Source organism: Diorhabda carinulata, chromosome 2 (genome assembly GCF_026250575.1).
Source record: "Diorhabda carinulata isolate Delta chromosome 2, icDioCari1.1, whole genome shotgun sequence".
Classification (NCBI taxonomy): Eukaryota; Metazoa; Arthropoda; class Insecta; order Coleoptera; family Chrysomelidae; genus Diorhabda; species Diorhabda carinulata.
The window spans coordinates 5,932,723-5,955,244 of record NC_079461.1 but is presented as its reverse complement, the minus strand read 5'-3'; the positions used below and the strand labels follow the sequence as shown (position 1 = coordinate 5,955,244).

General features: G+C 33.0%; 1 protein-coding gene across 1 annotated transcript in view; it reads left to right on the top strand.

Annotated features, from left to right (window-relative positions):
- LOC130903479 (ADP-ribosylation factor-like protein 4A) overlaps window positions 1–22,522 on the top strand; it is a 79,854-nt gene that overhangs the window by 51,907 nt on the left and 5,425 nt on the right. The window contains exons 2-3 of the mRNA XM_057815595.1: window positions 14,983–15,335; window positions 17,397–17,807. Coding sequence (XP_057671578.1) covers window positions 15,131–15,335; window positions 17,397–17,807 — 616 coding nt within the window. The 5' untranslated portion in view covers window positions 14,983–15,130. The remainder of the gene's footprint in view (window positions 1–14,982; window positions 15,336–17,396; window positions 17,808–22,522) is intronic.

Genomic DNA, 22,522 nt, shown 5'->3' with positions numbered 1-22,522 from the left:
TGGTAATACTATAATTCAGTTATATATAGTTTAATACAAGTATCAAATTTATCATTCCATTCCATTTACCTTCAACCCATTTTCGATCAAATGATTCGTGGACATGGTATTACAGTTACATACTTGCCATCGTATCATTACGAACTTAACCCTATTTTTACATAGACAGTTACGTGATGAGTAAATACAGGACGAAATTTAAGTTAGTCTTGGTCTTGCATGTGGCCATAAAAAGAGTTACGTCCCAGCGACGATGCAAAGTCATAAAAAGACAACTCCTATGAAACAACCACAAGTATGCCGTTTGTCATAAAGTTTTTCGAGAAAGACTTATGCTAAGTTCAACTTGTTCACATATTCTCAGGAAATTATTCAAATAGACGTTTGGAATTTAGTGAAATGTTCATGAGGCATTTTGATGAGAATCCAAATTTTCTTATAAGTGTAATATTTGGTTTAAGTGATATAGTAAATCGACACTGTTGTGTTCTGGAAATTCCCTACTAGATTCAGAAAAAACTTGAATCTCGGTTATTTAGTTTCAATAAGATTGTATACCACCACATTATGGTTTCGAAGGTTTCTGGATAGCCATTTAGAAGGAAAGTGAATTACAAGACGTAGATCAATGAACTGAAGCCACTTAGGTCCCTGATCTTACCTCCATAGATTTTATTTATGGGAAGATTTAAAAATTTGGGTCTACGTTGACCTATTAGACAATTAAAAAGACTTAAAGTAACCAATTAGACATGGAATGACTTGTTTAACTAGGCATCGTTTTGGCCCATATTAGATAGTGAATGGGACACATTTTAATTTCCTTTTTTTCTTACGTCACCCCTACCTAGATAATTGTTTTATAATTCAGACAAACAAGCTTTATCAAATATTGATGACGTCATAATTTTTACACATATGACGTTTTATTTTTTTCTTTCGTCAAAAGGCACGGAGTAACATGAACTGTTTGCCGTGTTGGCACATTTTTTTATATTTTACTGTTTGACATTAATTTTTTTTAATTATAGGAAAGGTGTGCTACATTAATAGAGGTTATATCAATATTTCAATTTTTTTAAACACTGAACAAATAATTACTTAATTTTAACCAACATTAGGAAAAACTAACGGCCAACGAATACCACAAAAAAACCATAAGACCACAAGAGTCTTGCATGCTCAGTTGTGGACCAAAACCAATCTCGATCATCACTAAATGTAATATTTAAAATTGCATACATGGAGCAAATAGATGAATTTACTATAATTATACGCTATAAATAACGTTCGGAAGAAAAATGAAGAAATAAGGGACATGTGCGATATTCAGGATGTAGTAAGATGGGCAAGAAGCCGCAGAAGAGAATGGAGAGACCATGTTGACAGAATGCCAAATGAACGGTTAGCAAAAATTGCAAAGGAAAAGAAACCAGACACAACTCGACCTCCTGGACGACCACCTATAAGGTGGTATGATAGCTGCTCCTCAGCATCCCAACTACTCCTGGCAAACCCTTGATGTAAATACAAGACCTAGTCCTAACGTAAGAAGAAGAAGAAGAAATAACGTTCAAAACAAAATAAAAAACAGATGTGGGGATTGAATACACTGTTTACACAGCCACTACACCGTCAGTCTCTGAAGACAGTGTAAATGTGAGTGTTGGTGTAGTGGTGATGTAAACAGTGTATTCAGTATGAATATCACCAACGGTTCCATAAATTCCATCTTAGATGTTACACATATTTAATACATATATAGATAAATTTCTGAACCTAAATCTCAAAATTTGAATAGAAAATGTATTTTGTATTTGATCTGACCTTTTCGAGTATGATAGTGATAAAATTAAACAAAACGGTAAAAAGATTAAGATACGACAATCGCTGTTTTCCTCGAAATAGAGATCCTGAACCCGACATTTTATACTTTAACAGATTTATCAAACATATTCAATAGTCCAAATTTCCGTTTGTTTAATTATATTCCCATTATTGTTCTGATTATGTAAATAAAGTTGATGAGACATCGGATAACGAAATGTCTGATTGGAGGGTGTTGATTATTAGAACAATGAACAAATAGTTTATGTTTGATTGAAGAGCAATAAAACCCACATTTCAATTATGCGGGTGCATAATACATGTGTGAAGAGAATAAAGAATGAGACATCAGACAGTACATACAATCAAATGTCTTTTGTTTGATCGTAAACCTTTATACAGTATTGGTCATATTTTCAAACAAACACCAGATGGTTTATTTCGTAAATTGAGTTCGATGTTTATCTACATATTATATACAAAGAAGCGTAAAAACGACAGTTCTGATTTAATGAAAAATCATATTCATAACTTTAAAAATACGAATACTTTCGAGCCGCATTAGAAATACTAAAACATCAATTAGAAAATGACTTTAACAGAAACTGTAATAAAAAATAAAAACAATCTATTTGTGGGTTAAAGGCATAGCAAAGGTTTTAGTTCTTAGCTTAATAGATCGAGAGCTTAGTGTTTTTTGTCAATGTTTTTTGCAGAAATTAAAACCACGTAATGCTGCTGCTGCACCTGCATATATGCAGTGAGACATTTTCTACCGTCATAATAAATGTTCTTCCATCATTCATCAGATATACGCTCTCCCAATATCCGATCCTATAATCTCCTGATCCAATTCTCGGATTGGTGACTTTTAAACCTCAAAAAACCCAAGTCATCGTCTTCAACAATCCCAATACCGTGAGATTCCTCTATCTAGATCCGCAGAGAAACCGTCTATTTAAGAGTACAATTCACTCAGTTGCCCGGCCGATCTGATCGATGATACTCTGAACAAAGTACGGAGACTTTCTCATCGAGGCACTTGGGGGAAAGTTTGGACGAACCCACCCTATTACTCTACTTGATACGTTTAAAACCTACGAATATAGAGCAAACGTCTACTGCATCCTACCCATCCAACAGTTGAAAATGTTCTTGTCCTACGACTAGTTGATACTCAGGTTTTGCCAATACAAGTGCCGATTCGAATACGCGAATAATGCGTAAATCGCGACGGGTTGATGTTTGACGAGGGCGAGGCAAAGCCTGGCTCATGAAGCAAGCGAAGGAAGCGTACACCACCAAGAACAACGCCGGACCTGCTTATTTTTATATAACGTGGGTAGTTTATTACACTATTTGATATAGTTAGTGAATTTTATGTAATTAGTAACAACTGATTTGTTGTTTAAGTCAATTGTTTTCAGTCAACAGCCAGGCGTAACTCTTGGTGGTGTGAACTTTCCTTGCCTGGCGCATTAGGTTGCCTCAAGGGTCAGGCATTGTCTCACACTCGTCAAACCTCCCGCTGTACGCAATTTTCGCGACACCACCGATTCATACCCAGTAACAATGTTTAGGAACATATTGATATTACCTCAATCAGAGCCCTCTAAATGACCTATAATCGCGATACGGTGATTTACGCCATTGAATTAAACAATTCCACGGCCAACGACAGTCTTTGCTCCCTGGTTTACCATTAGACGGCTACTTTCCTCTAAACCTAAGAGAAAACTTCTTTATCATCGGTTTCGACTACTAGCCTACAAACAACTTATTGAAAATAATAATAATTCCACCACATCGATAGTCGATGTTGTAAGATTTCTGTGGTTTCCCTGTAACCTAAATAAAGTCTATCACAGTTGTTTGGTACGTAGACTCATTGTTTTGCTCCCATTGATACCACACTAAAAGTCTCTCATTAACCATTGCAATCTCAGCCCCGCAGAAGAAAAGTTTTTCTATATCGATGCCATTTCAGAAATAATCCTCTCAGAAATAAACCAACGAGTCTCCCTTTCTCATGATAAAGTTTAAAATAAATGATATACTTCACTTTTTTATCTTTCACAGTTTTGATGGTGATATGCATCGATTTTGTAAATCTCTGTATTCTCTTTCCCATATTTCTGTAGATGTAATAGCATACCACCGTTATTTCATCATGATAAACAATATATTTTGTATTTCAATAACGAGTATTCATCTATAACAATTTTTCAAAAGCTAAAAGTTCGTTGACTATAATGGAAAAAAGTCATTAGCTTGTAAACAATTAAAATGCTTCGCGTGCGTTTTCGCTTTGTTAACTCGTATTACATCATGTTTAACATTCTAATTGGGCTACAAGAGTCGCCTTCGGAGTTATGAATTTTTTATTAAGCGTGTGCGCCATTGTCGGATTATACATGACCCGAAAGGATAATACGCTAATTTCGCAGATAGTATTACTGAGAAATATATTTTGATACAGTATTAGGTGATAACCATTCATTATAACTGAGCACTTTAAATTCAAACAGATCGGCAGAATTTGTTAATCAGATTTTTAAACGCGCAAACGTCGTGAAATTATAGTTATAGATATTATTGATAACTAATGACGGAAATTTATCATTTCCATAATAAAATCACGCTGTTGACGGAAAGTTTGAGAGAAATAAGAAAATTGCAATTTGGAATTTCTAGAACCGTAGGTGGTATTCATATTGACCATACTGTTCTCTGGGGACGATAACTTGGTTATCGAAACGCTCCTTAGATGAGGTAATTGTGAGTTTTAGGGTAAAAAATTATCAAGAAAAATGCATACCGAAGCTGGATTTAATTCCATCATACTTCTGGATGAAAAGTTATCCATGGTTTACTACATAAAAAATTGATAAAGAATTACTTTTAGCAGGAGATCTTTTGGAAAAATATAATCGGGTATGATCTATATGTTTGAATAATCCAGATCAAGCGCCCTGATTGAAGTGAACGGGTAATATCGAAATGATAAAGACCAAAACCCACTAGTAACACGCCACTCCACGCCACGTTATCCCGAGTGAGACGATTCAAAATTCTCAGATGTAATTGTCGCGTTTTAAGACGTGTGAATGCTCTTCTCTTACCTTTGAATGCCAGTCTATGGAAAAGTTCAGTTACCCAGAGTTCTCTGAGGACGATAACTTGGTTATCGAAACGCTCGTTAGATAAGGTAATTGTGAGTTTTGGGGTAGTGGTAGCAGAAAACCAGGCCACATGTAGAATACAATATTATACGTGACAAGGCAAATCGGTTAAATATTTTTTATAAGTTGTTCTTTAAAAGGTTTACGCAAGATTTTAAGAGTTAAAAGATTACCACGAAAAATGAATACCCAAGCTGGATAGTCAAAAAGGTCAAAACCCACTAGCAACACGCCACTCCACGCCACGCCATCCCAAGTGAGACGATTCAAAATTATATGAAGTAACCGACGCGGTTAAGACGTGTGAATGCCCTTCTCTTGCTTTTGAATGCCAGTCTATGGAAAAGTTCTATCTCATTGGGTTTATATTTATTCTTCTAAAAATTCTAGGTCACTAGACGAACTACTAGTGCTCTTCATAACGTACTCAAAGCTAATGAAAATTTTTCTTTTTAAAATAATTATATAACAAAATAAGCGTGTCGTCGAGTGGCTTGTTCCAAATGTGTACACCATAATGTACCACGTGAACGGACGTCGCATGACGTGGGGTGGCGTGGCGTGTTACTAGTGAGTTTCGACTTTAAGATCATTTTCCTCTAATTATTCGCTAGCGTAGGTGGGGTTTGAATCTACATCGAGTAAAATAATTTGTCAAAGTTGTCAAAAATTCACAAAAAGCTGTAGAAAATGAAATTAATGAGGAATATAATATGCGGGAGCTGGAAAATATAGCAGATGCAACTATAGAATCACTTTCTTCATCTTTTTAACCCATTATATACTCAAGAAGTATTTGTCAATGTACCCAAACCCTTCGATAGGCTATAAATAAAAGACAAGTTCATATAAAACAATAATTTTATTACCAAAAGATTGGTACACTTACGGTTATTTTTCGACATAATCACTGAAGAGATTGAGACATTTGTCATATCTGTGGACAAGTTTTTCAATACCCTCTTTAAAGAAAATAGCCGCCAATTAATTCATTTGAGAACAAAACAGATTTTTAAACTTCTAGAAATTCCATAGACAAAGCAGTAATGGTGAATCTGCGGTTTTCTTTAACCATTCTGTCAACTTGTCGATACAGGTCATCTGAAACGACAGATTTGCACACTTGGCCCCTTCAATCATGCAAATCATTACAGCCATTTCTAAACTTTCAACACCATTTACGCACATCACCGAAGAAATCTATTGCCATCAGCCTGTAGAAAACGAATCACACTCCGCAATTCACATTTGGCGGGAGCATCAATAATGGCGGACATGTTTACATGGTTGTAGCACAACGCCGACTGACGTCTATTTTAGATAGAGCTACCTCTAGGCGGCTTATTGTTATTGCTTTCTGTCAGGTAATTCGCCACGTCAATCGAACGAGGACTATCCAAAACAATACCATTAATATTCAGCAAACATGATTGTAATTAATTTGTTCTACAATTAAAACACTTTCTATTTCTATCTATATATATATATATATATATATATATATATATATATATATATATATATATATATATATATATAAACGTATGTCTTTGATGTTGTCAGTGTATATCGTGCTGTGAAGTTTTTTCAAAGCACGTTTCAAACTCATCAGTTAACATTTGAGTATTATGCTGATTCGTGTCTGCCTCGCATTTTATCTACAAACTAATTTTTTTTAAACAAACACTAGTGGATTTGTATAATAAAGATAGAGAAAACAGCTGAAACATCTATTTTATCCAAAAGACAACGCAATATTTCTTAGTTGAGATGTGTGTTCATTATATGTTTCGTTTCGAGGTATATTGAAAACACATTAAGGGACTAGTATCGGTTACAACTTTCAAAAAATTGATTCTTTTTTCGCATTTTTAAATCCTTTTACTTTCAAAAAACAACTCCTGAAATTATATACCGAAATACGAAATAATAATAAGTTTATATGTAATAGTTCGAGCTTTTTCGTTGTCAGCGAGCAGTTTGGAGCTATCGACAGCTCGAATCGCATTATTCATAGAGTTATTCTTTGTAACCAATCTATGGATTTTTTAAATTTTTTGTGCGTTTTATTTTATTCTCTTTAACAACACTTTTTTGCTTTTAAAATCGTTAGTTTTACTTGTAGGTTATCCTGGTTTTTAATTTTACTTAAATTTGTATCAGGAAAATTATCAGTTATTTGATTATTTGCTTCAATTTCCTAAATATTTTCCCACAACGTAAGCAAACATTGCGGAAATTGGGAAAGTTTATTTAGAAAGCTATGAAAATGTTAAAAATTGGTTCGTGATCTTAGAAATTCCAAGAGCGTAAGCAAGAAATCAGTTGAATTTTCCTGAAGTTAATCGAAATTGGAAAAAATTGCTTCCAGAAATTTCCAAACTTCGCCAAAATTTCGCTACTAGAACTTCCTAGAAAGCTATGGAATTATTGAAAAATCGCTTGAATTTTCCAGAAACGCTCAAAACATTACCAGAAATTGATTGAATTTTGCAAAATGCATTTTTATTTCGAAAAGTTCTTTAATTTTCCAGAAACCTGTGCAAATATTGATGCATTGCTGGAATTTTTGCAAAAAGTCCCAAACAATGATCAGAATTATCCAGAAATTGTCCAAAGTTATTCAATTTTCTAAAAATTGCTTGATTTTTGCAAAAATTCCCAAACATCGCCAAAATTTTGTTACTAGAACTTCCTAGAAAGCTATGGAATTATCGAAAAATCGCTTGAATTTTCCAGAAACGCTCAAAACATTACCAGAAATTGATTGAATTTTGCAAAATGCATTTTTATTTCGAAAAGTTCTTTAATTTTCCAGAAACCTGTGCAAATATTGATGAATTGCTCGAATTTTTTTTCAAAAAGTCCCAAACAGTGATCAGAAGTATCCAGAAATTGTCAAAAGTTATTCAATTTTCTAAAAATTGCTTGATTTTCCAAAAATTTATTATTACTTCACCAGAAAAATTTCTTGAATTTTGTAAGCAACTGCGTAATTGTTTGAATATCGTAGACAGGTCCAAAAAGTGATCAGTACTTTTGAGAAATGGTTTGAGTTTACGAAACCTCGAAAAATTCGTTAAATTTTCCAATAGGCGATGAAAAGTTTTTCCGATAAATTACTCCAATTTACCAGAATGATCGAAACAATGTTGTCAATTTTTGTCTAAACACGTCTCATTTTTTTTCACTGTTAATCTTTATTCAGAAAGTGTAAACAAAGTTATGCGTACAATTTCTCCGAACAGGTTCTCTTACTATTTTTTTAATGAAAACGGAGAGCAACGATCTCATACATACCATCTGCAATCCGTTAATAAATTGTGTTTCTGTGTCAGTTTTATAATTATTATTATTTGAAAGTTATTTCTTTCGATTGACTCGTATCGTGGTGCTCTTCTTATGAGATGGGTGTGTTTGGAAACTCAACCGTCTGGCTTCAAGTCGTGGAAATTTATATTTTTTTTTCACAACCCCTTTCACTTGGTCTCATCGACTATTACCGTGTTTCTCTTGTAAGATTTTTACGCAGGAAAATTATTTTAACTGGAAAACTTTCCAATGTTAAATTTGAAGTTTCAATTATTCAAAGTGTTAATTGAAGAATAAACATTAGTAAAAAATCTCTTTTCACTGATATGTTTACCTTATTCTAGGTCATAAAGATAATGAAATGTAACGTGCTGCGTTCACCTGCCTTTATATAAACGCTACACAAGATTTACAAACATCATGTAGAACTAATCACTAATTTCATTATGTACAATCTTTTTTCGGTGTATGTAAATCCTTCTTAAGCTCTTACCACTAGAAAAGGACGTATATTGTTCTTAATATTCTGTTTTGATTAAAAAAGTCACTTCAGCCACAATAATTAATTAAAATAAGCACTATAATTTCCTTTTGAGATTGAATATTATTTGCACAAATACAAATATATATTCCGAGCTTTCCAATAATTGTGAATAATACATTTTTATAGGTTGTGTCATTATAAATTAAGTGAAATATATAAAAATTTAATGTTATTCATAATTTCGCTAATAAATCTTCATTCATAACGACCTAACCAAATCTAACCTATAAAAATTTAATGTCATTCATAATATAACCAATAAAATTCACAACAATTTGAATAGCAACCGGAATCAACAGACTCCATATTTATGGCACGTGTCAATTTGAATATTGATTTATTAATCCTACTAATTTGATAATTTTGTTGAAAAGAACAACACACCACAATCTTCAATTAATCAATGTAAGTATTTGTTAATACTTTGATCATAATTTCTAACCCCGATGATGAATACATAAGTATTCGAAAGCTCGAATATATTGTGTAGTTGGACTATGGACTATACTTGTTAATTTTATCGAAATAAATGATTCAGTACTGAAATTAGCTGTTTCTAAACTAATTTCGGACACATTACTTTAATATAATATTCAAAACAGTTAAAATATCGAAAGAACTTCGAAAATAATCGGTTATTTAACGTTAAACGATGCGTAATATGCGAAAAAACTCGATTAATTCGATTACGTCGAGTTACCTGAAAAATAATAATCGATTACTTTCGATTGCTCGAGCGGTATTCTCCGATTTCAACGTGCACTAAGACGTTACCAGCTTCATTTATTCGTAAATTTGAAGACGTTTTGACAGTTTTGACTTTTTAACTATCTCATCTATCACGGAAAAACTGAAATGATTAAACCAAGAGAGCATATAATCGTTTATCTATCCGCCGCGGCGTAAAATTTGATTCGTAATATCGAATGACAAATTCTTGATAAAATTAAACTTGATCATCAGGACTTGATGCAAAAAAATTGGGAGTGAGTAGATGATGTGAAAATAATATTGTGACATACTATCTCACGTTTCTGAGTTATAGGCATTTAAATTTGCGAAATCACAACTTATATACTTTCTGAAGGCCGTGGGCGGCTCATGCCCAATGGTTAACAATCCCAAAATTTAACAGGGACATCCTGTACAATCTAAAGATAGTAAAAATTAATTTTGTAATCGATTTTTTTAAAAAAAAAGGTATACTTTGTTCAAATCGATAAAATTTATGTTTTGGGAGAGAATAAAATGTAATTATTTATTGAAAATACTTATTATAATATAATATTTCTACCGTTTGTGTTACCGAAAGTAATGAAAAGTAATAAGTAATATAAAAACATTATTATTATATACTTTCACCATAACTCTGTTCTACAACCTCAAACCTGAATCCACACGACCTCCTAATTCCAATTTCATTGTTTCGCTTCATGAAAATAAAAATTCTTAAAAGCGTGTTACTTCACATTCCACCAGGGCCAGTTTCATAACAAAACGCATTCTGTTGAAAAATAATTTTATAATAAAATTTCTCACGGCGAGCAAAGCGATAATACACCTCCAACAAAAATTATTATTATACAAAAGTGGGACAAAACATATATCTAGATGTAATAAATTATCTTTATCATCTAACTTGAATCCAGAAGGGAAAATATGTTCATATTTAAACACGCGAAGGATCATTGATTAGTTAATTTTATCTATTTATTCAAGTACTAGTGGGCTCGCAAATTGTAAACATCTACTTGTTAGTTTGTATAAAAAACCAAACTATTAATAGATTTGAATACGAAAGAGTATATTGAATGACAATTACTTATGTTGCACCTATTTCAAATACTATCAATTTGGAACGTTAGGACGTTAAGGACGCTTAGTTTTTTTTTCAATAACTGTATAAGTGGGTAGTTGTGAGGATTTTTTTGAGATTGAAAAATATGAGTATCGAGTTGTCATCAATTATTTGTTTTGAAAAGTAATTCGCCTTATCAAATGAACTGTATAGACACTGTGAACTGAAACTCTGCAGTATCATTTACGTCTGCGTAATGTAAAATTAGAAAGATTATCGGCGTATCAAAATTTGCCATATACTAACTAAAGAATTAAGCATGCGTCAGCTAATCACGCGTTGGGTGCCGGGAGACAATGTTTAAAAACAAAAATTATTACGTATAGAAAAACGAATTGTTTCTTTGGTATGTCGGAAACGTTTCGGACAACTCTTGTAAACGTTTTTGTGGATCTTGTACAATACATTAACAATAAGTTTCAAATTGAAGATAACGAAAAATAAAACAGTCTTTGGAGATAAAATAGTAGATTGTTATACTACGAGGATGTATTAATATCTAGTTAGCCTAGACCAGTTCCATGCATAAACAAAATATTACATTACCATGCAACGAACAATAAATTATTAGAAGTGTAAGTGTAAAGTTTGACGTAAAAAAAGTAAACCAGAGTTACGCAATTAAATTGAAAGAAAAAAGATGTCCACCGAAATTGGAGTATCGAGCCATCATCAAGTACCTGTATTTAAAAGGGTTAAGAGGTAATCAGATTTACGAAGATATGCTTAATATCCTTGGTGATCAATGTCCTTCGTATGCGACCGTGAAAAATTGGACTGCAAGCTTCAAAAGAGGTAAATTTTCCATTGAAGATGATAACCGATCGGAAAGGCCAGTTTCTGAATCAGTCCCAGATGCAGACCGTCGAATTGGGCTAAAACGGACATCTAAAGCACTGAATATTTCATACGAACGCGTTCATTATATAGTTCACGTTAATTTGGACATGAGAAAAATTGCTGCAAAATGGATCCCCAAATGTTTGAATGTTGACCAAAAGCGTGCAAGGGTAGCAGCATCGCGTTCGATCTGTGCTCAATTTGGAAACGATGAAGACTTCTCAAACCGAATTGTTACTATGGATGAGACTTGGGTACATTTCTAAGATCCAGAAACAAAGCAACAATCGATGGAATGGCGTCACTCTGGTTCTCCAAGACCTAAGAAGTTTCGAGTCCAAAAATCTGCTGGAAAAGTTATTGCTTCAGTTTTTTAGGATTGTCATGGAGTAATCATGATTGATTTTTTGGATAAGGGTAGAACAATAACTGGAGATTACTATTCGACATTACTGACCACTTTACGGAAAAAAATTAATGAGAAAAGACGCGGAAAGCTATCCAAAGGGGTTTTGTTTTTGCAGGACAACGCCCCTGCACACAAATCTCATGTTGTCATGAAAAAAATTCGTGATTTAGGGTTTGAATTACTAGAACACCCCCCTCATGCACCCACTATCATGGAGGTCTATCTGGAGGACTATCGTGGAGGTCTGGTTTGCAGAGCAAGAAGAAATATTATCCAGTATCCAATTAAGAGGAGAATATGTTGAATAATAAAATATTTTGACATTGAAATTTTGTTTGGTTCTTTAGAAAGCTAAGAATTTTTCAATATATCCTTGTATGTCTTGAGACCATTTACAGCTCAAATTCCAGTTACAGAGCGGTAGTGAGTACCTGGTTCATTTCCACACATATTTCAATTGCCTATTGTGTTTTTACAAAAATCTAATATAATAATAATATAATAATAATAATAAATAATAATAATTATTTGGTACCAACCTTAATTCTTCAACACAGCTTCCGTCACAGTTATTGAGAGATGGATTCCCTTCCCTCATTTTTATAATATAGGAAAGTTTTTTACAAATTTTTTGAGAGATTTGAAAGTTTTCACTCTATTACTCGCTTTGAGAAAGGCACAACAAAAGAGATGGGAGCTATTCCAAAAAAAGTTTTCTGGTGATATTTCCAATTAAAGATTCAACGTTAGGATAAATACATTACTAAATACGAGCAGCAACACTAGTTTACACGGTTTTTATACCCCAGATGAAAGATATTCAGGTAATAGTTAGCCAGAAAGAATAATAAAAATGTTCTGCAACGTATTCTCTAAATATACTTAATTACTCTCAAAACTTCGTATGGACAATAAGAAAATAATTAAAATTAACAAATTATAGACCAACAGTAATCCTCCCAACATATTTTCATCCCAAAATCCCTGATGATCCTCTTCAAAAATCTTCTTGGAAATACTCCCTCTGTTCATCACTTAGGATCTTTTAGAACGGATCTGTGGGCCAAAAAATATTCAATCTTTTAATTTTCCTTTTGTAATCTTTGGTTTATCTTCTTCAGAGGTACCAGTTTTATGTGTGAAGAGGGTAGAATCATATTTTTTGGTATCTACCGACGATTTAGTTTGATATTCATTTCGTCTAGAACATACTCGTTTCGAATACTTGCTGTCTCACAACCCAACAAGAGTATTCAGTTAATCCATCTTGTAGGAACAATAACAAATCGATGACTTTGAGATCACTGCACATGGTCTTCATCTCCTATACTAACTTATTGGTATAGGAGGTTTCTTATTGCCTTTGTTCAATAAAACAGCATTCAGAATCTATTTCGCAGAATCAACAAATGAGTTTATTCTATTCTATTCTATTTTTTATATTTTATTATAGTTTCGATTCATTGCTTCAAAAAGTCCCGGAATATTAGTTTAGATCTTGAAAATTGCTAATTTCTAATGAGATAATTCTTTTTTAGGTTTAAACTATATACTCGTAGATAGTGTAATTTACCTCTTTTCTTTTATCGCACTTCGTATTCACATCATTAAAATAATGTGTATTTGTTTATTTTTTTTTATTTCCCATCTTGTATGTTGAAAGGTCACGGTTTAAATTAATTACATGTTTACATATTGAGCAAGGGAACATATGATCATAATTACCAAACACTAAGAGCGAGTAATTAAAATTAAGAAATGAAAGAACGTCTCTGTAAACTGTATGTTTAATAATTATTATTATTATTTGAATAACTTATGACTTGGTCGATATTCGTTTGAGTCATTTAAGTAGAATTATAATTTATTATACATTTGACTTCTTTTAGAATTACATTAAGAGTTATGGTTTTCGAAAAGTGTTTATTAGTTTACCCTGTTTATTCATAATCAAAAAGACAGAAATTTATCCTTCACTATAAATCACTCACTTCTTTCGGTCCTTGGCTATTTCTCTCCACTCTATCATCCCTAACTCATCTATACCCCGCTTGATTTCTTGTAGTCTTCTTTTCTTATGGCGTTCTATTCGTCATTAGGTCTTTGTTTGTACCTACGTCTTCTCCAGATACCTTCAGGCACTTTGATACTGTTATATAGTATAAAGTTTTTTCTTTTCCATATTTCCAGCTTATTTTCTTTGTTTCTTTGTTTTTTATGCTCTGGTCTCATTATTGTTTCATAAGCTTTGAATTTGACTGGCCTTGAAAGGTTTTTCAGTCTCAATAATAATTTTGATATCCCACCACTCTATTACCTTTTAGAAGTCTTATCTTCTAGATTTGTAGATGTTACGTCTAGATAATCAAATTGATTGAACTCATATCCTTTTACATCCATCATACTTGTACACCTTGTATATATTATTGTATGTAAAATATTGAAAATACTAATCAACGAGTCCGAATATTCTTCTAAAAAAATTATCTAGACTGAGTTGGAGTTTCTGGAATACATAATTATACTGTCTAACGCGCGTTTCGATGACCAAGTTATCATCTTCAGAGACTGAAATTTACTAGATTCATCTATTTATACACAATAAATTTTTCCATCAATGAATCTCTTTCCGCGAGAAAGGGAAAACTACTTAATTGGGAAGTTTTTCGTTCATAGGCAATTTGTCACCATTTAATCGATTTGTTGGATAAAAATTTAAAATTATTTTTATTTATTCCATGATTTTAATTAAAAGCGCTCTCGTTAATCCCCAAATATCCTGTCCATGCATACTTTAAATGAACTAGATGCTCGTTAAACCAGATATTAACAGATCTCTTAGTTTGCCCAACATATTTCCTGCTACAAACATTACAGCTAATTTCGTGAATACAACTCATTAACATATCTAGTGTTCTATCCTTAAGGGTCTACCTAAATATTATAGTTTTTGTTGAAACTTTTTTTTTTAATTTTTATATTTTGAATAAATTGGATCCTATTGTTACAGGTTATCGTTAGAAAATACCATGTTCAAACTACAAAGTAGAGCGTCGTAACTCAACATTTGGATACAGTTCGCATTCAATCAACCAAAAATCAAAATGTAACTGTTTCCGTCTTCATACCTAGTTATTCCACAATAATTGTTCTAACCAATGGGTGCTAATATGGGTAAAAATGCATCCCTCTTAGATGCTTTACCATCCGGCCAAGGTACATTACATGTGGTCATGTTGGGGTTGGACTCTGCTGGAAAAACGACTGCTCTGTACAGATTGAAGTTCGATCAGTATTTGAACACCGTACCCACAATTGGATTTAACTGCGAGAAAGTTAAAGGGATGATTGGGAAAGCAAAGGGTAAGTGATATATTCTACATTTGTATATATGTTGGTTCGCCGAAAACTGAACAAACAACAGCTCAGAAAAAAGTGAACGAAATTCAAAGGCTGATCTGCATTGGTATCAGAGAGGTAATGACAAACTGCCCTATCACAGCTCTTTACTGTAAGATGAAGAGGAGCCCACAGGCTAATTCAGACAAAAATAATTAAAGCAAGGAAATTTGAGAGGTTACCTGAAAAGTCTAAAATCCATAAAGCTAGAAATCAGTGACAAATCTATGGACAAAATAAACACCATGATGGAGACATCCCATTCGAAGTGGTAATAAACATCTTCCGCAAACTCAAAATGTATCTCTCTGATATAAAGATGATTTGAAGCTTACACAAGGAGCTGGATTGGTCATTTTTGGAGCATACCATTAGAAGAACAGAGTGTTTAGATAGAGACCTATCTATAAACCACATTAAATTCTCTCCTATAGACAAGCGGCCTTGAAGGCTCTGAAACCTGTTGAGTGCACGTTCAAGCTAGGGTGGGAGTGCAAACAAATTCTAATAGACGATAGGCATGGCACTTGACAAAAACTGCAGATTCTGCGAGCAAGTCAGTCGTTCTTAGAGTCTTGTAGGAAATATATTTTTGGTATAGGCGAAGAGTGGCTGAAAAACCAAAACGAATAATCTACGGAAGAACGGATGGGATAATGTCGGTGGTTTTACTTTGCTTTCCGACAGATGGCGCGACTAATTTCATTTACGATGTTTAACGAACGTCGTGGTTAGCAGACAGAATACACAGCGACCACAAATTCTAGCTGGAAAATCGATTATAATAAAATAATTCAAGAAACGATTTCAAATTAGATTTTGTAAATATTTCTCGACGTTAAGATGAGAAAATTTTCATGAGAAATGTATTAAATAATGTTTTCTAAACTTATCTAATAAAAACTTTTTGACATTTTCCCCAATAAATGTTCTGTTTAATTGATTTACAGCCCCAATAGTGACCAAACTTTCTAAATAAATGATGATAAATGCGGGAATAAGATTATTTCCACTTCAAGGACGTCTGAATACATTCTTGACAATTTATTCATAACAAAGGTTAAATTGTTGAGCGACTTTGTGCTTCAAAAATTTCGATGCTTCTCTCATTTTCATTTTTAACAAATATCAAAACATCGATTTCAATCTACAAAGGGGTGACATTGTTTCGTGGTTTCAAATTTGTTTTCTTTTCCTGTAGCTTCCAGAACTACTACTTGGGAAAGATATATTATTTCGCCCTCGGTTTAAGATCATAATAATAATAGGTCAATCTATCGTTTTAGAGGTCGTAGAAGCCATTTATCGACGTCCGAGATGTCGAAAAGAAAAAAATAATTGTTCATGTTTTTATTTATTCAACTTCCATTCAAATTCGGATTGGAAAATGTTTCTTGATAATGCTAAGCAGAACCAGGAACGGTTCCATTTTCCGGATAGGTTAAATCAGATTAGGTTAGATTAGGTTTACTATAGCTTCGCTTAAGAGAGGTTTACTTTAGCTTAAGTTATCTTTATTGGCTGATAACATGAGAAAACGATATGTTTTTTTAGAAATACAATGTGTTTTAATGGAGAGGAACTGCTGTTCTATATAATTCATAAATCCTTTTCAAAAAGCTGCGCTGAAAGTCAATCAATCAAATTATTAGTAAAACAGGAAATACTAATTTCCGACATTTGGTTTATATTACGATTCCAAATTGGACACAGATAGATATATTTACGTTAATCTCATAATTTTGAAGCTATTTTAATTATCGGTACAACCATGTAATTTTTTTTAAGTGTTCGTTTCAAAATTCGAAATTCTCTCAGATTCTTTGGAAATTTAAATGAGATTTATCAACTTTTTTTTTAAATTGAATACCAATCTGAGCGCAAATTGTTTCATTGACTCTTTCGGTGGTTGTTACTCCCGTGTACAGTTCAAACTACCCATCATAACAGTAGACGTTATCCAAAGACCTAATAGGAATCGGGCTATTGGCGTATTGGTTTTTAAATAATAATCATCTGTTACAGGTATTAACTTTCTTGTCTGGGACGTCGGAGGACAAGAGAAACTTAGGCCTCTTTGGAAGTCGTATACTCGATGCACCGATGGTATAGTGTTTGTTCTAGATAGTGTAGATATGGAGCGAATGGAGGAAGCCAAAATGGAACTGATACGGACTGTTAAAGCTCCGGAAAACTCTACAGTACCAATATTAGTTCTGGCTAATAAACAAGATCTACCGGGAGCTCGAGAACCTCGCGAATTGGAAAAACTATTGGGGCTCGCCGAGTTAGGAAACGGAGGAGCTCCCGGAGGTCACCTTTGGCACGTACAACCAGCTTGCGCTATTACCGGTGATGGCTTGCACGAAGGTTTGGAAGTTTTGTACGAAATGATATTGAAAAGAAGGAAGCTGGCGAAAGAAAGAAAGAAAAAAGGTAGATGAAGTTTGGTACTCTGAATTTTTTGGCTCAATTCGTCGACTATTTTAGTCATATTTATAGAACTGGAGTTGTATCAATGATACGGTTGTGTTTGTAGATACTTATTGTTGTGATGCAGCTTTATTAGAATTTATACACTTCAGTATTTAATTTTTTTCACTATTCTATCTAAAATTCGTAATCAGATTTGATTGTTATGAACCAAAAGATCAATTTGGAGAGTTGAATTTATATAATTATCGAAAATTCAAAAATCTTTTTGAACAGAACCGTCTCTACGTTAAGTATTATTTAGACTGAGTTGTAATTTATAAAGTAAACTTGCCCTTCCGCATATAACGTTGTTCGACCAACGATTTTAAGCCTCTGATTTTTTATTTTGAACAAATAGAGAACGAATTCACTATGGTACAAAAATTAGAAATAAGTCAATTGGTAGTTGCGTTAAGTAAAAAATTATTTTGGACTTTTATATATACATATAAAGAAAAACAGTTTTTCTTCATACCTTTTTCGATAAAAAACAATTATAGTGATGCTTCTAATATGACAAATATAAAAATAAATTATACGGGATCAAAATATTTTTAAGTTGGTGATTCTGGAACCATAAGAAACACAATTTACACTACCATCTACCAAGACAAAAAAATATTGACAATTTGATAAGCGTTATCTTCATCAAAAATATACCAGGAGTGTTCAAATGAAAAAGTACGAAACGACGCTCTGGATATACTTATTTGGAGTATTAATTCAAAAGTCATACAAAGGACTCGAGTATAACCGTTTATTCCCAGGTTTCCTGTGGCTCTAACAAGAGCCAGTCCTCTACTGTGTCTTTTTGTTTTGTCGTCCAAGCCTTCATAATCATATTTAAGATTTTTTTGAACAGATATAAGTCACATGCTGTAGGGTGGATGCTTAAGCAGCTTGGAATTATCCAGTAAACTTGGAGACTTCCTTCGTGATCAATTCAGGACGTTTGCTCTTAATGTACTTACGTAGGCTACGTCACTGCTTATGAGGATCACTCTCGTTTGCTTAGATTGCATACTGTCTCTTTTTATCGAAATATTGACACGAACCTTAGTACTGCTGACAATCCACGCCAGGAAAGCAAGGTCTTCATGATAACAGCACGGATGTTTCAGTATTAGCATCATATGCAGTTCCTTTTGAAGTTTGATGGATTTCTTCGGAACCCACTGCGCTTACACCTTCCATTCACCAAATCTATCTTGCCCAATTATCTCCACAATATTTCAACGCTGATCTTTATCATCAATTTTAACATTCGCGTTGTATGCGCTAATCTTTTCTCAACATATTCATCTGATCGGAGTTTGACCATGTTTGCTTGATTTGGTATCGGGTCATCATTGGAATAATCCTAGCCCTCACGAAATTGGGAAATGTAATTTCTCACTGTATTTTCGGACATATTTGAGTTGTATTGAGCAATGAACTGGATTCTTTATTTACTGTTAATTAGTTACTCAAATTTGCTATTTTTGAATACCTTTTTGAAATGTTAAATAACCGAAAGGTTGGTTCGTTTCCAAGCCACCAATTTTTTTCGAATCTTGTATATTTTCATCTAAATTTTTATAATTTCTTGATCTTCGTCAAGAGCGGCTGAACTAATTTTTCTTTTTTTGGAATTGCTTTAAACTCTTTTCTTTAAGCTTCCACGGGCCTTTGTAAATTTTCGAAAATAAGTTTTTTTTATTCTGGAACCATTATTGTTTTTTGGCAGACGCCAAATAAACGGCAGTTTAGATATATTCACTGCTAAACATCAAAATAATCATCTGAGGAAGATGCTTTTAGAGATTTTTATTAAATTACAAATGGTTCGAGACGGATTTAAATTTGGACGGCGCTGGTGTAGTATTCTTTTCCTCTGCAAACCTTCAGTTGTGATGTTTTTGCAATAGGGTTGCTTCACGCGTAAAAGGGTACATTACGTATATTGAAAATGGCTAAGGGAGTTACAGCTAGAGCAGCATTATTCCCTATCGACGACTATTTTGCTGATAAACGATTTCATCGGCTTCCTAATAACATTTGTAGTTGAAAAATGAGTTCAGACAATTTCTTATTTTCCGGCGATGAATATCGGCCGGTTTAATAATTTTCACCATTATCGAATTTATCAATGTAAACACAATAATATCCTTGTATACACCACGAACCAAAGGATCTATTGCATCCCCCTTTATGGCTAATATATTGGGGATAGTCGTTGTTTACAGTTGACCTATTAATCCCACTCCTCTTAGAAAGTTCAGAACGTGGGATGACTCTAGCTACTAGAAATCTTCGTCTTCTATTTGATACGCACCCAGATGTAGAGTTCTGGAGTTCCTTAGTGTTTCTCAGCGCCCTGACAGGACTCCCGGTTGTTCTTGCCTAGGTTGACAGCAGATTTTCTTTCGTTATAGCTTTCCACCATTGTCTTTTCCTGTCTTAACACCTGTAGATTGCCCTAGTCCCAGTTTTATTCTTATACGTACTGCAGTATCAATTAAACATATTTCCTGCTTTTATCTAGGTCGGATACTACATTCGCGTCCTTAGATAATTCACTATTTTATACTGAAGCGGTATATTCAATTTCAACTGGTTTTGTTGCTTAGACGTTTCGTACCTTTTGATTTGAACACCCTTTATACAATTTATTTACTAATATGATAAAAAATCGGATTGATATTCTTCAATTAAGTTCCTAGTTTTGATAGTCTTTTTTATTTGTACATTCGAGAACCTCAGGGGTCGTAAATTGATCCCTAACTCGTTAATTTTTCCACCACCTTTTGTTAACATTGTTTTTGAATCATATATTTTATGTATAGGAATTTGTTAAATATACTATAATCGTTTTTCATAACTACAGGGTGTTTTTAATAATTACATAGGTATACAAAATTGAGAATATCATCTTTTGTATTGGAATTCTTTGAATTATTACGTTAGGAATTGGTTATAAGTTGAATTGTTATTGGTTATTGGTACCAGCTAAGTATAGTCAGAGAAAAATTCTAAATGTGTATATGAGGTCTTTCAAAAAGTATAAACTAATAATTTAGTATAATTTGGACCACAACTTTTATAATTGTGTTTAAGAGTTTCGGACCAAACAGCATGTTATCTTAAGGTGGGCCAAAAAAACTTTTTTATTTAGCTACTAATAAAATATCGTCCAAGATGACGAAAAAAAAATTCTGATAAAGCTCTTAATATCAATATTTACAGGTGGCGTCGTATTTTGATTTCCCGTTTACTCGTACATTATAGGGGATTTATTTTTTTGGAATTTTTATGTATTTCAACGAATTATTGTGTAGTAAAAACAAATTTATATTTTTGCAGGAATTTAAACGGCCTACAAAAAAGGTCTGAAATAATTTTTCGCCAATTCAACTCGGTTAATATGATGATTTTAAAAACATAAAACAACATGTTTTTCATCATTTTTCTGTCATTTTTAACTTCCAAATTTATTGAAAAAAACTTTTTTTCTATAGCACGATTCAAATGAAAGCGTTGACAACCGATTTCAAATAATTAAATAATAGACATAATCGCATCAAAAATCTTTCCATCACTTCCTACTATATTGAAATAAGTTTTTTCTCAATAAAATTGTGTTGTAAAAATGAGAAAAATCACGAAAAATATGTTGTTTTATGTTTTTAAGACATGTAAAAAACTATGATTATGAAACTCATCATATATTGAACCTTAACTACGAATAACTTTTAATCGAGTTGACTTAACGAAAAATTATTTGAGACCTTCTTTGTTGGCCGTTCAATTTCATACAAAAATACCAATTCTTTCTACTACACAATAATTCGTAAACAGGCGTGAAATCCGACTAGTGACCGGATTTCTAACCGGACACCTACCATGGAAGACGCCATTTCCATACCATGGGCATCACGAACGATTCGGAGTGCGGTTGATGCATGGAGGAGGACGAAACCGCAGACCTTGTTATCTGAGAGTGCTCTGCACTCATACGAGCGGTGGGCAAACCTCACAACTTGCCTAATGACATCAATGGGTTCAAGCCAAAGCGCCTAAACGGCTTCTCAAAGGACATCAGCCTTTAGTAACGTCAAGTAATGCACGACGGGCCTATCTGAAAGTCTATGTACTCAACGGTTCCCTGGCCGCCTACAACTATGAACAATAATTCGTTGAAATACATCAAAATTCCAAAAAAAAACCGTGTAATTTAAATGGGAAATCAAAAATCAAGATGCGGCAATTCTAAATATTGATAAAAGTTTTTTTGCCCTACCCTAAATTGTTATCTAGTTAGAAATGGATGTTTAGTATTTTTTGATTGACTTGATTGAGTTCATAATAGTATATAAGCGAAATTTTTAAAATATTTAGATTTTTGCATTGTTTGTATAAACTAGTTTATAAAATGTTACCCGTTTCATACCTAACGACATAATAATTTATTATGTAAACTAGGTGATTGAATTTAATAAGAGTTATGATCATTTCTATTTAAAAATTTACACGCTATTTATTTATGTAGTAATATTTTCACAAAATTTTGTATATGTTATTAGAAAAAAAAATGTTTAATTACCTATAACATGTCAAAACATTATGCAAGGTGATATAGTTTGACAAAAGTCAAGGTTTATAACTTTTTATATAAAAACTTTGACTTTTTTTAAAAT